The sequence below is a fragment of the Pezoporus occidentalis genome, unplaced genomic scaffold (genome assembly GCF_034315485.1).
Source record: "Pezoporus occidentalis ecotype Australia unplaced genomic scaffold, CSIRO_AGI_Poc_V1 ctg1389, whole genome shotgun sequence".
Lineage (NCBI taxonomy): Eukaryota > Metazoa > Chordata > Aves > Psittaciformes > Psittacidae > Pezoporus > Pezoporus occidentalis.
The window spans coordinates 1-14,195 of NW_026913197.1; the positions used below are offsets into that span (position 1 = coordinate 1).

Below are 14,195 nucleotides of genomic sequence, written 5' to 3' on the forward strand. Positions count from 1 at the left end.
TCATGTATGCCCTCTCTGCCCCCCCATGTGACCCCCATATATGCCCCTATGACATCATATGACCCCATGTGTGCCCCTATGAGCCCACAAGTGCCCCCCATTCTCCCCCCCCCAAGCCCCGCCCCCTCCAAGCCCCGCCCCCTCCAAGCCCCGCCCCCTTCACCTGCAGCACGAAGGCCCCACAGTCGCTGTCGTTGTTCTGCCGGGCCACATTCTATGGGGCGGGGGGGGGGGAGAAATGGGGGTCACACATAGGAAAAGGGGGTCCCCATAGGAAAAGGGGGTCCCCATAGGAACATGGGGGGTCTGCATAGGAAAATGGGGGTCCCTATAGGAACAGAGAGGTCCCCCATAGGAAAAGGGGGGCCCCTATAGGAAAACGGGGGCTCCTATAGGAAACGGGGGGCTCCTATAGGAAAAGGGGGTCACCATAGGAACAGGGGGGCCCCTATAGGAAAAGGGGGGTCCCCATAAGAAAAGGGGGGTCACCCATAGGAACATGGGGGGTCTGCATAGGAAAATGGGGGTCACCCATAGGAACATGGGGGTTCCCCATAGGAACATGGAGGTCCCCATAGGAAAAGGGAGATCCCCATAGGAAAAGGGAGATCCCCCATAGGAAAAGGGAGATCCCCCATAGGAAAAGGGGGGTCCCCCATAGGAACATGGGGGGTCTACATAGGAAAACGGGGGTCACCCATAGGAACAGGGGGGTCATACATAGGAACATGAGGGTTCCCCATAGGAACATGGGGGGTTTACATAGGAAAATGGGGGTCCCCCATAGGAACAGGGGGGTCATACATAGGAACATGAGGGTTCCCCATAGGAAAAGGGGGATCCCCCATAGGAAAAGAGGGGTTCCCCATAGGAACATGGAGGTCACCCATAGGGAAAGAGGGGTCCCCCATAGGAACAGGGGGGTCACGCATAGGAAAAGGGAGATCCCCATAGGAACATGGGGGTCCCCATAGGAACAGGGGGGTCCCCATAGGAAAAGGGAGATCCCCATAGGAACAGGGGGATCCCCATAGGAACAGGGGGATCCCCATAGGAACAGGGGGGTCACGCATAGGAAAAGGGGGATCCCCATAGGAACAGTGGGGTCCCCATAGGAAAAGGAAGATCCCCCATAGGAAAAGGGGGATCCCCATAGGAAAAGGGGGATCCCCATAGGAACAGGGGGGTCCCCCATAGGAACATGGGGGTCACCCATAGGAACAGGGGGTCCCCAATGTGTGGGGGGGCACCCACCATCTTGAAGGCCCCCCGCCAGCCCTCCCGGAAGTCGGGGCGCTCCTTCTTGTCGGCCTCGGCCTGCAGGTACCGGCAGATGTGCTGCGGGGGGGGCGGAGTCAGGAGGGGAGGCCACGCCCCCTTAGGGCCAGGCCACGCCCCCTTTCACGTACACCATGGCTTTTACGCCATGCCCCCCTTTACCCCCTATAAAGACCCCAATAACCCCCCCCTTTACCCCCATAATGACCCCAAAGCCCCCTTTACCCCCTCTATCCCTATAAACCCCCATTTACCCCCTATAAAAGGAACCTAAAGCCCCCTTTACCCCTCCTTTACCCCCCTCTACCCCTATAAACCCCCATTTACCCCCTATAAAAGGAACCTAAAGCCCCCTTTACCCCTCCTTTACCCCCCTCTATCCCTATAAACCCCCATTTACCCCCTATAAAAGGAACCTAAAGCCCCTTTACCCCTCCTTTATCCCCTTTCCCCCCTATAAAAGCCCCCTTTCCCCCCCTTTACCCCCTATAAAAGCCCTCTTTACCCCTACAGAAGCCCTATTTACGCTCTTTACCCCTATAAAAGGCCCCTTCCACCCCTTCAACCTATAGAAGCCCCCTTCCCCCCCCTTTCCCCATAGAAGCCCCCTTTCCCCCCCTTTCCCCATAGAAGCCCCCTTTCCCCCTATAAAAAGCCCCCTTTCCCCCTATAAAAGCCCCATTTATCCCCATAGAAGCCCCCTTTCCCCCCTTTACCCCTATAAAAGCCCCATTTACCCCCCCTTTCCCCCTATAAAAGCCCCATTTACCCCCTATAGAAGCCCCCTTCCCCCCCTTCCCCCTATAAAACCCCCCTTTCCCCCTATAAAAGACCCATTTACCCCGATAGAAGCCCTCTTTCCCCCCTACAGAAGCCCCCTTTCTCCCCCCATTCCCCCCACAGAAGCCCCATTTACCCCACAGAAGCCCCCTTTCCCCCTATAGAAGCCCCCGTTCCCTCATAGATGTCCCCTTTCCCCCCCATTTTCCCCATAGAAGCCCCCTTTCCCCCCACAGAAGCTCCCTTCCCCCCATAGAAGCCCCCATTCCCCCCCCATTCCCCCCACAGAAGCCCCCATTCCCCCCATAGAAGCCCCCTTTCCCCCCATAGAAGCCCCCTTCCCCCCATAGAAACCCCCTTTCCCCCCACAGAAGCCCCCATTCCCCCCATAGAAACCCCCTTTCCCCCCATAGAAGCCCCCTTCCCCCCATAGAAACCCCCTTTCCCCCCACAGAAGCCCCCATTCCCCCCATAGAAACCCCCTTTCCCCCCATAGAAGCCCCCTTCCCCCCCTTCCCCCCCCTAGAAGCCCCATTTACCCCACAGAAGCCCCCTTTCCCCCCATAGAAGCCCCCATTCCCCCCATAGAAGCCCCCTTTCCCCCTATAGATGCCCCCTTCCCCCCCCTTTTCCCCCATAGAAGCCCCCTTCCCCCCCCTTTCCCCCTATAGAAGCCCCCTTTCCCCCTATAGAAGCCCCCTTTCCCCCATAGAAGCCCCCTTCCCCCCCCTTTCCCCCTATAGAAGCCCCCTTTCCCCCATAGATGCCCCCTTTCTCCCCACAGAACCCCCGTTTCCCCCCACAGAACCCCCGTTTCCCCCTATAGAACCCCCTTGCCCCCCACCTTGGGGCAGCGCCGGTTGAGGGTGCGCTGGGAGTCGAAGTAGGTGATGCGGCGGCGGGTGACGTCCACGGCCACGAGGGACCAGTGCACCTCGAGGTGGATGGGGATGAGCAGCAGCTCCTTGCCGAAGATGTCCACCTGCAACGGGGCGGGGCTACGGCTTGGACACGCCCCCTTTGCCCATTGGACACGCCCCCTTTGGGCCATTGGACACGCCCCTTTAGGGCATTGGACACGCCCCCTTGGACCACTGGACACGCCCATTGGGACCATCGGCCACGCCCCCTTTGCCCATTAGACACGCCCCTTCGGACCATTGGACACCCCCCCCTCAGGTCATTGGACACGCCCCCTTTGGCCATTGGACACGCCCCTTTGAGGCATCAGACACGCCCCCTCCGACCGCTGGACATGCCCATTGGGACCATCGGCCACGCCCCCTTGGACCATTGGACACGCCCCCTTGTTCCGTTGGACGCGCCCCCTTCGGGCCATTGGACACGCCCCCTTCGGGCCGTTGGACACGCCCCCTTTGCCAATTGGACACGCCCCCTTCGACCATCAACCACGCCCCCTTCGGCCATTGGACACGCCCCCTTTGGCCATTGGACACGCCCATTGGGACCATCGGTCACGCCCCCTTGGACCATTGGACACGCCCCCTTGGCCGTTGGACACGCCCCCTTGGGGGGCATCGGACACGCCCCCTTTGCCCATTGGACACGCCTCTTCGGACCATTGGACACGCCCCCTTCACACATTGGACACGCCCATTGGGACCATCGGCCACGCCCCCTTGTTCCGTTGGACACGCCCCCTTGGGGACATTAGACACGCCCCCATGGCCGTTGGACACGCCCCTTTGGGGACATTGGACACACCCCCTTGAGGCATTGGACACGCCCCCTTCGGGCCATTGGACACGCCCCCTTCAGGTCATTGGACACGCCCCCCTCAGGTCATTGGACACGCCCCCTTCGCACATTGGACACACCCATTGGGACCATCGGCCACGTCCCCCTTGGCCCATTGGACACGCCCCCCTTGAGGGCATTGGACACGCCCCCCTCCGACCATTGGACACGCCCCTTTGCCCATTGGGCACGCCCCCTCTGGAGGACATTGGACACGCCCCCTTCGGGCCATCGGCCACGCCCCCTTGGGCCATTGGACACGCCCCCTTGGCCGTTGGACACGCCCCCTTTGCCCATTGAACACGCCCCATTTGCCCATTGGACACGCCCCCTTGGGCCATTGGACACACCCCCTTCTGGCCATCGGCCACGCCCCCTTGGGCCGTTGGACACACCCCCTTGGGCCATTGGACACACCCCCTTCTGGCCATCGGCCACGCCCCCTTGGGCCATCGGCCACGCCCCCTTGGGCCATTGGACACACCCTTCCTACAGCCCCTAGGATAGGCCCACCCTTACCACAAGCCACGCCCCCTTCTAGCCCCGCCCATTCATTGACTCCTCCCCATCCTCAGAGGCCACGCTCCTCCATTCATCCCCATTCACCCCCTCCCACGCTCTGACTCCGCCCCTTTAGGACCGCCCCCGTTTTACCCCGCCCCATTTAGGCCCCGCCCCCTTAGGCCCCGCCCCCTTAGGCCCCGCCCCTCACGTTCTTGGTCCAGCGCTGCACCCCCTCGTAGCCCCGCGTCCGCAGTTTGTCATAGAAGAAGCTATTGAAGAAGTGGACCTGGGGGGGGAAACGGGGGGTTAGGGGGGGCTATGGGGGGCTATGGGGGGCTATTGGGGGGTTATGGGGGGCTATGGGGGTGCTATTGGGGGTCTGGGGGGTTATAGGGGGCTATGGGGGCATTATGGGGGGCTATGGGGGTCTATAGGGGGGTTATGGGGGGCTATGGGGGTCTATAGGGGGTTTATGGGGGGCTATGGGGCTCTATGGGGGGCTATGGGGGGGTTATGGGGGGCTATGGGGGGCTTATGGGGGGCTATGGGGGGGTCTGGGGGGTTATAGGGGGGTTATGGGGGGGTTATGGGGAGGCAATTGGGGGGTTATGGGGGGCTATGGGGGGTTATAGGGGGCTATGGAGGTCTATGGGGTGGTTATAGGGGGCTATTGGGGGATTATGGGGGTCTATGGGGGGCTTATGGGGGTCTATGGGGGGTTATACGGGGGCTATGGGGTTGCTATAGGGGGGTTATAGGAGTGCTATAGGGGTGCTATAGGGGGTCTATGGGGGGTTATGAGAGGGCCTATGGGGGTGCTATAGGGGTGCTATGAGGGGGCTATAGGGGGGTTATGGGGGGGCTATAGGAGGGTTATGAGAGGGCCTATGGGGGTGCTATGAGGGGGTTATGAGGGGGCTATAGGGGGGTTATGGGGGGGCTATAGGAGGGCTATGGGGGGCTATAGGAGGGTTATGGGGGGCTATAGGGGTGCTATGAGGGGGCTATAGGAGGGTTATGGGGGGCTATAGGAGGGTTATGGGAGGCTATAGGGGGGCTATAGGAGGGTTATGGGGGGCTATAGGGGGGTTATGGGAGGCTATAGGGGTGCTATGAGGGGGCTATAGGAGGGTTATGGGGGGCTATAGGAGGGTTATGGGGGGCTATAGGGGTGCTATGGGGGGCTATAGGAGGGTTATGGGGGGCTATAGGAGGGTTATGGGGGGCTATAGAGGTGCTATGGGGGGGTTATGGGGTGCATGCCCCCCCCAACCCCTCCCGCACCCCACAACCCCCTCACCTTGTCGGGTACCGCGTCCATCACCAGGTCCCCATACATGTTCATGACCTGGGGGGGGCAAAGACAGTGGGGCTCAGCATCACGTGACCGCCCCCCCAAACCCTATAGGAAACCCCCAAACCCTATAGGGCACCCCCAAACCCCTAAAGTGACCCCCTCCAACCCCTATAGGGCCCCCCAAAACCCCTACAGAACCTCCCCAAACCCCTATAAAGTGCCCCCCCCAGGCCCCTATAGAGTCCCCCCACCAACCCCTATAGGGCCCCCTCCACCAAACCTCTACAGGGTCCACCCTCAAGCTGTGTGTGTCCCCCCCCATAGGGCCCCATAGGTGTGTCCCCCCGCCCCATAGAGCCCTATAGGTGTTTCCCCCCCCCCATAGGGCCCTATTGGTGTGTGTGTGTGTCCCCATAGGGCCCTATAGGTGTGTCCCCCAGCCCCATAGAGCCCTATAGGTGTTTCCCCACCCCATAGAGCCCTATAGGTGTTTCCCCCCCCATAGGGCCCCATAGGTGTTTCCCCCCCCCATAGGGCCCTAAAGGCATGTCCCCCCACCCCATAGAGCCCTATAGGTGTTTCCCCCCCCCAATAGGGCCCTATAGGTGTGTGTGTCCCCCCCCATAGGGCCCTATAGGTGTGTCCCCCAGCCCCATAGAGCCCTATAGGTGTGTGTCCCCAACGCATAGAACCCTATAGGTGTTTCCCCCCCCCATAGGGCCCTATAGGTGTTTCCCCCCCCCATAGGGCCCTATAGGTGCTTCCCCCCACCATAGGGAGCTAAAGGTGTCTCCCCGCCCCATAGGGCCCTATAGGTGTGTCCCCCCACCCGATAGGGCCCCATAGGTGTTTCCCCCCCACATAGGGCCCTATAGGCGTGTGTCCCCCCCCATAGGTGTTTCCCCCCCCCATAGGGCCCTATAGGTGCGTGTGTCCCCCATAGAGCCCTATAGGTGTTTCCCCCCCCCCATAGGGCCCTATAGGTGCTTCCCCCCACCATAGGGCGCTAAAGGTGTGTGCCCCCACCCCATAGAGCCCTACAGGTGTTTCCCCCCCATAGGGCCCTATAGGTGTGTGTGTGTCCCCCATAGGGCCCCATAGGTGTTTCCCCCCCCCATAGGGCCCCATAGATGTGTGTGTCCCCCCCATAGAGCCCTATAGGTGTTTCCCCCCCCCATAGGGCCCTATAGGTGCGTGTGTCCCCCATAGAGCCCTATAGGTGCTTCCCCCAACCATAGGGAGCTAAAGGTGTCCCCCCGCCCCATAGGGCCCTATAGGTGTGTGTGTCCCCCATAGGGCCCCATAGGTGTTTCCCCCCCCCATAGGGCCCTATAGGTGCGTGTGTCCCCCATATTGCCCTATAGGTGTTTCCCCCCCCATAGGGCCCTAAAGGTGTGTGTGTGTCCCCCATAGAGCCCTATAGGTGTTTCCCCCCCATAGGGCCCTATAGGTGTGTGTGTGTCCCCCATAGGGCCCCATAGGTGTTTCCCCCCCCCATAGGGCCCCATAGATGTGTGTGTCCCCCCCATAGAGCCCTATAGGTGTTTCCCCCCCCCATAGGGCCCTATAGGTGCGTGTGTCCCCCATAGAGCCCTATAGGTGCTTCCCCCAACCATAGGGAGCTAAAGGTGTCCCCCCGCCCCATAGGGCCCTATAGGTGTGTGTGTCCCCCATAGGGCCCCATAGGTGTTTCCCCCCCCCATAGGGTCCTATAGGTGTGTGTGTCCCCCCCCATAGGGCCCCATAGGTGTTTCCCCCCCCCCATAGGGCCCCATAGGTGTGTGTGTCCCCCATAGAGCCCCATAGGTGTTTCCCCCACCCATAGGGCCCCATAGGTGTTTCCCCGCCCCATAGCGCCCCATAGGACCTGGTCGTTGAGCCAGTTGGGCCCATAGAGGGTCTGGAGGTCGTCCATGGTGAGCACGTGGCGCTTGTAGCTCACGCGGAAGCCGCGGAGCAGCGCCGTGCCGGGCAGGCGCTGGTAGGACTGCAGGAGCTGCTGCACCGAGCATCGCCTGGGGGTACGGCACCACTCACACACCCAAAAACGCACCAAAAACGGGCAAAAACACCACAAAACGGGCAAAAACACCACAAAACGGCCAAAAACGGCCAAAAACACCACAAAATGGGCAAAAACACGCCAAAAACGGCCCAAAACACACCAAAAACAGCCAAAAACGGCCAAAAACACCCCAAAAACAGCCAAAAACGGCCAAAAACACACCAAAAACGGCCGAAAACACCACAAAACGGGCAAAAACACCTCAAAAACGGCCCAAAACACACCAAAAACAGCCAAAAACACGCCAAAAACGGCCAAAACACGCCAAAAACAGCCAAAAACACCCCAAAAATGGCCAAAAACACCCCAAAAACATCCAAAAACGGCCAAAAACACCCCAAAACCAGCCAAAAACGGCCAAAAACGGCCAAAAACACACCAAAAACGGCCAAAAACACCCCAAAAACGGCCAAAAACACGCCAAAAACAGCCACCACAAAACGGGCAAAAACGGCCAAAACCTCAAGAAAAACGGCCAAAAACGGCCAAAAACACCCCCAAAACGGCCAAAAACACCCCCAAAACGGACAAAAACGGCCAAAACCTCCCAAAAAACGGCCAAAAACATGCCAAAAACAGCCAAAAACACCCACAAAACGGACAAAACCACCCCAAAAATGGCCAAAACCGCCCCCCTTTAAACCCCATTAACCCCCATTTAGACCCCATTGAACCCCTTTGGACGCCATTAACCCCCTTTAGACCCCATTTCCCCCCTTTAAACCCCATTTCCCCCCTTTTAGCCCCCTTTAGACCCCATTTACCCCCTTTAAACCCCATTCCCCCGCTTTAAACTCCATTATCTCCCCTTTAGACCCCATTCCCCCTCTTTAGACCCCATTTGCCCCCCTTTAGACCCCATTTACCCCCCTTTAGACCCCATTTATCCCCTTTAGACCCCATTTCCCCTCTTTAGACCCCATTTACCCCCCATTATCTCCCCTTTAGACCCCATTGCCCCCATTTGGACCCCTTTTCCCCCATTTAGACCCCAATGCCCCACCTCTAGACCCCATTTCCCCCCCTTTAGACCCCATTTACCCCCCTTAGACTCCATTTAGACCCCATTTACCCCCCTTAGACCCCATTTACCCCCTTTAAACCCCATTATCTCCCCTTTAGACCCCATTGCTCCCCCTTTAGACCTCATTGCCCCCCCTCTATCCCCCATTTACCCCCTTTAGACCCCATTTACCCCCTTTAGACCCCATTTACCCCCTTTAGACCCCATTTACCCCCTTTAGACCCCCTTTAAACCCCATTTCCCCCCCTTTTAGCCCCCTTTAGACCCCATTTCCCCCCTTTAGACCCCATTTACCCCCCTTTATCCCCCATTTACCCCCCTTTAGACCCCCTTTAGACCCCATTTACCCCCCTTTAGACCCCATTTAGGCCCTTTAAGACCCATTTGTCCCCCTTTAGCCCCATTTAGATCCCTTTAGACCCCATTTACCCCCTTTAAACCCCATTTACCCCCTTATAGCCCCCTTTAGACCCCCTTTACCCCCCTTAAACCCTATTCCCCCCTTTAGACCACATTCCCCCCCTTTAGACCCCATTTCCCCCCTTTAGACCCCTTTACCCCCCTTTAGACCCACATTTACCCCCTTTAGACCCACATTTACCCTCTTTAGACCCCCTTTAGACCCCATTTACCCCCTTTAGACCCCTTTACCCCCCTTTAGCCCCCATTTACCCCCCTTTAGACCCCATTTACCCCCCTTTAGACCCCCATTTACCCCTTTAGACTCCATTTAGACCCCATTTACCCCCTTTAGACCCCCTTTAGACCCCATTTACCCCCCTTATCCCCTATTTGCTCCCTTTACCCCCATTTACCTCCATTTCCACCCCCCTTTAGACCCCCTTTAACCCCTTATCCCCTATTTGCTCCCTTTACCCCTCATTTATCCCCTTTACCCCCCATTTCCACCCCCTTTAGACCCCATTTACCCCCCTTAGACCCATTTAAACCCCCATTTACCCCCTTTATCCCCCATTTCCCCCCTTTTAAACCCCCTTTAGACCCCATTTACCCCCTTTAGACCCATTTAGACCCCATTTACCCCCCTTTAGACCCCATTTACCCCCTTAGACTCCATTTAGACCCCATTTACCCCCTTTATCCCCCATTTACCCCCCTTTAGACCCCCTTTAGACCCCCTTTACCCCCCTTTAGACTCCATTTAGACCCCATTTACCCCCTTTAGGCCCCCTTTAGACCCCATTTACCCCCTTTAGCCCCCATTTACCCCCCTTTAGACCCCCTTTAGACCCCATTTACCCCCTTTAGACCCCCTTTAGACCCCATTGCCCCCTTTAAACCCCATTATCTCCCCTTTAAACCCCATTGCTCCCCCTTTAGACCTCACTGCCCCCCCTTTATCCCCCATTTACCCCCTTTAGACCCCATTTACCCCCTTTAGACCCCATTTACCCCCCTTTAGACTCCATTTATCCCCCATTTACCCCCTTTAGACCCCTTTACCCCCCTTTAGCCCCCATTTACCCCCCTTTAGACCCCCATTTACCCCCTTTAGACTCCATTTAGACCCCATTTACCCCCTTTAGACCCCTTTACCCCCCTTTAGCCCCCATTTACCCCCCTTTAGACCCCCTTTAGACCCCATTTACCCCCTTTAGACCCCATTTACCCCCCTTTAGACCCCCTTTAGACCCCATTTCCCCCCTTAGACCCCCTTTAGACCCCATTTACCCCCTTTACCCCCCTTAGACCCCCCTTAGACCCCCCTTAGACCCCCTTTAGCCCCCATTTCCCCCCCTTAGACCCCCTTTAGCCCCCATTTCCCCCCCTTAGACCCCCTTTATCCCCCCCGCGCACCTCTGGGGGGTGCTGAACTCCTGCTGGAAGATGTCCTCCAGCTTCTGGACCACCTCCTCGGCGCTCACCGGGATGAGGCTGCCGTAGGCCTGCAGGAACTCGTCCAGGATGCCTGGGAAGCACCGCGGAGCGCGCGCCCGCTCGGGTCCTGCTCCGCACCGGCCCCAAAACGGCCCCAAACGGCCCCAAACGGCCCCGAAACTGACCCAAAACGGCCCCAAACGGCCCCGAAAGAGCCCAAAACCGACCCCAAACGGCCCCAAACCGGCCCAAAACTGACCCCAAACGGCCCCAAACCGACCCCAAACGGCTCCAAACCAACCCAAAACGGCCCCGAAACGGCCCCAAACCAACCCAAAACGGCTCAAAACAGCCCAAAACTGACCCAAAACGGCTCAAAACGGCCCCAAACCGACCCGAAACGGCCCCAAACCGACCCAAAACGGCTCAAAACAGCCCAAAACTGACCCAAAACGGCCCCAAACCGCCCCAAACGGCCCCAAACTGACCCAAAACGGCCCCAAATCGACCCCAAACCGACCCGAAACGGCCCAAAACTGACCCAAAACGGCCCCGAAACGGCCCCAAACGGCCCCAAACTGACCCAAAACGGCCCCAAACCGACCCAAAACGGCCCAAAACTGACCCAAAACGGCCCCAAACCGACCCAAAACGGCCCCAAACCGACCCGAAACGGCCCCAAACCGACCCCAAACGGCCCCAAACGGCCCCGAAACGGCCCCAAACTGACCCAAAACGGCCCAAAACTGCTCCAGAACGGCCCCAAAACAGCTCAAAACTGACCCAAAACCCTTTATACCCCATATATCCCCCATTATACCCCAAAATCCCCCCCAAAGAGCCCCAACCCCCCCTAAAATGACCCCAACACCCCCAAAATGACCCCAAAACCCCCCCATATACCCAACCCCCCCTTTATACCCCATATATCCCCCCTTATACCCCAAAATACCCCCCAAAGAGCCCCAAAACCCCCCTAAAATGACCCCACCCCCCCCAAAATGACCCCAAAACCCCCCCATATACCCAACCCCCCCTTTATACCCCATATATCCCCCATTATACCCCAAAACACCCCCCAAAGAGCCCCAAAAACCCCTAAAATCCCCCCCAAAATGACCCCAACCCCCCCCCAAATGACCCCAAATCCCCCCCAAAATGACCCCAACCCCCCCCCCTCCCCCCCCCCACTCACTCTGGACGCAGGTCACGTGCTCCTCCCGCAAGGGGCTGCTCTGGGGTCCCCCTCCCCCCCCGCGGGCCCTGGGGGGCTCCGGGGGGAGGGGCGGGGGGGGGAGGGGCTCCTCCTCCTCCTCCCCCTCCCCCTCCTCCTCCTCCTCCTCCCCCCCCCCGCCCAGCCCCCCCACGCTGCAGACGTTGCTGATGACGATGGCGGCTTCCGGGGGGGTGGGGGGGCCCAAGCCATTGGGGAGGGGACCTGGGGGGCACAAAGGGGGTCAATGGGACCCAAAGGGGGTCAATGGGACCCCAATATGGGGGGGGGGGCACAAAGGGGGTCAATGGGACCCTAACACGGGGGGGGGCACAAAGGGGGTCAATGGGACCCAAAGCACAAAGGGGGTCAATGGGACATGGGGGGGGCACAAAGGGGGTCAATGGGAGCCCAATATGGGGGGGGCACAAAGGGGGTCAATGGGACCCCAATATGGGGGGGGCACAAAGGGGGTCAATGGGAGCCCAACATGGGGGGGGGGGCACAAAGGGGGTCAATGGGACCCTAACATGGGGGGGGCACAAAGGGGGTCAATGGGACCCTAACATGGGGGGGGCACAAAGGGGGTCAATGGGACCCTAACATGGGGGGGGCACAAAGGGGGTCAATGGGACCCTAACATGGGGGGGGGGGCACAAAGGGGGTCAATGGGAGCCTAACATGGGGGGGGCACAAAGGGGGTCAATGGGACCCTAACATGGGGGGGGGCACAAAGGGGGTCAATGGGACCCTAACATGGGGGGGGCACAAAGGGGGTCAATGGGACCCTAACATGGGGGGGGGCACAAAGGGGGTCAATGGGACCCTAACATGGGGGGGCACAAAGGGGGTCAATGGGGACATGGGGGGGGGGCACAAAGGGGGTCAATGGGACCCTAACATGGGGGGCACAAAGGGGGTCAATGGGACCCTAACATGGGGGGGGGGCATGGGACCCTAACATGGGGGGGGCAAAGGGGGTCAATGGGACCCTAACATGGGGGGGGGGGCACAAAGGGGGTCAATGGGACCCTAACATGGGGGGGCACAAAGGGGGTCAATGGGACCCAAAAATGGGGGGGGCCCAAAGGGGGTCAATGGGACCCTGGGGGGGGCACAAACATGGGGGGGCACAAAGGGGGTCAATGGGACCCTAACATGGGGGGGGCACAAAGGGGGTCAATGGGACCCTAACATGGGGGGGGGGCACAAAGGGGGTCAATGGGACCCTAACATGGGGGGGGCACAAAGGGGGTCAATGGGAGCCCAATATGGGGGGGGGGGCACAAAGGGGGTCAATGGGACCCAAAAATGGGGGGGCACAAAGGGGGTCAATGGGACATGGGGGGGGCACAAAGGGGGTCAATGGGACCCTAACATGGGGGGGGCACAAAGGGGGTCAATGGGACCCTAACATGGGGGGGGGGCACAAAGGGGGTCAATGGGACCCTAACATGGGGGGGGGGCACAAAGGGGGTCAATGGGACCCTAACATGGGGGGGGCACAAAGGGGGTCAATGGGAACCTAACATGGGGGGGGGGGCACAAAGGGGGTCAATGGGACCCAAACATGGGGGGGCACAAAGGGGGTCAAAGGGACCCAAACAAGGGGGGGGCACAAAGGGGGTCAAAGGGACCCTAACATGGGGGGGGCACAAAGGGGGTCAATGGGACCCTAACATGGGGGGGGGGCACAAAGGGGGTCAATGGGACCCTGAACATGGGGGGGGGCACAAAGGGGGTCAATGGGACCCTAACATGGGGGGGCACAAAGGGGGTCAATGGGACCCTAACATGGGGGGGGCACAAATGGGGGGGCACAAAGGGGGTCAATGGGACCCTAACATGGGGGGCACAAAGGGGGTCAATGGGACCCTAACATGGGGGGGGCACATGGGGGGGCACAAAGGGGGCAATGGGACCCAATGGGGGGGGGGGTCAATGGGACCCTAACATGGGGGGCACAAAGGGGGTCAATGGGACCCTAACATGGGGGGGGCACAAAGGGGGTCAATGGGACCCTAACATGGGGGGGGCACAAAGGGGGTCAATGGGACCCTAAAGGGGGTCAATGGGACCCTAACATGGGGGGGGCACAAAGGGGGTCAATGGGACCCTAACATGGGGGGGGCACAAAGGGGGTCAATGGGACCCGAACATGGGGGGGGGCACAAAGGGGGTCAATGGGACCCTAACATGGGGGGGGCACAAAGGGGGTCAATGGGGGACATGGGGGGCACAAATCAATGGGACCCTAACATGGGGGGGGCACAAAGGGGGTCAATGGGACCCTAACATGGGGGGGGGGGCACAAAGGGGGTCAATGGGACCCTAACATGGGGGGGGGCACAAAGGGGGTCAATGGGACCCTAACATGGGGGGGGGGCACAAAGGGGGTCAATGGGACCCTAACAGGGGGGGGGCACAAAGGGGGTCA

At 59.6% G+C, this 14,195-nt stretch overlaps 1 protein-coding gene across 1 annotated transcript; it reads right to left on the reverse strand.

Moving 5' to 3' along the window:
• Positions 1 to 138: 138 nt before the first annotated feature.
• SENP3 (SUMO specific peptidase 3) lies at positions 139 to 11,983 on the reverse strand (the record flags this gene model as incomplete). The annotated part of the gene is made up of 9 exons (XM_062609507.1): positions 139 to 214; positions 1,255 to 1,338; positions 2,903 to 3,040; positions 4,529 to 4,606; positions 5,621 to 5,668; positions 7,485 to 7,632; positions 10,525 to 10,636; positions 11,741 to 11,825; positions 11,913 to 11,983. Coding segments are annotated over 9 exons (840 nt in total), but the record flags the coding sequence as incomplete, so codon positions are not given.
• Positions 11,984 to 14,195: the final 2,212 nt, after the last annotated feature.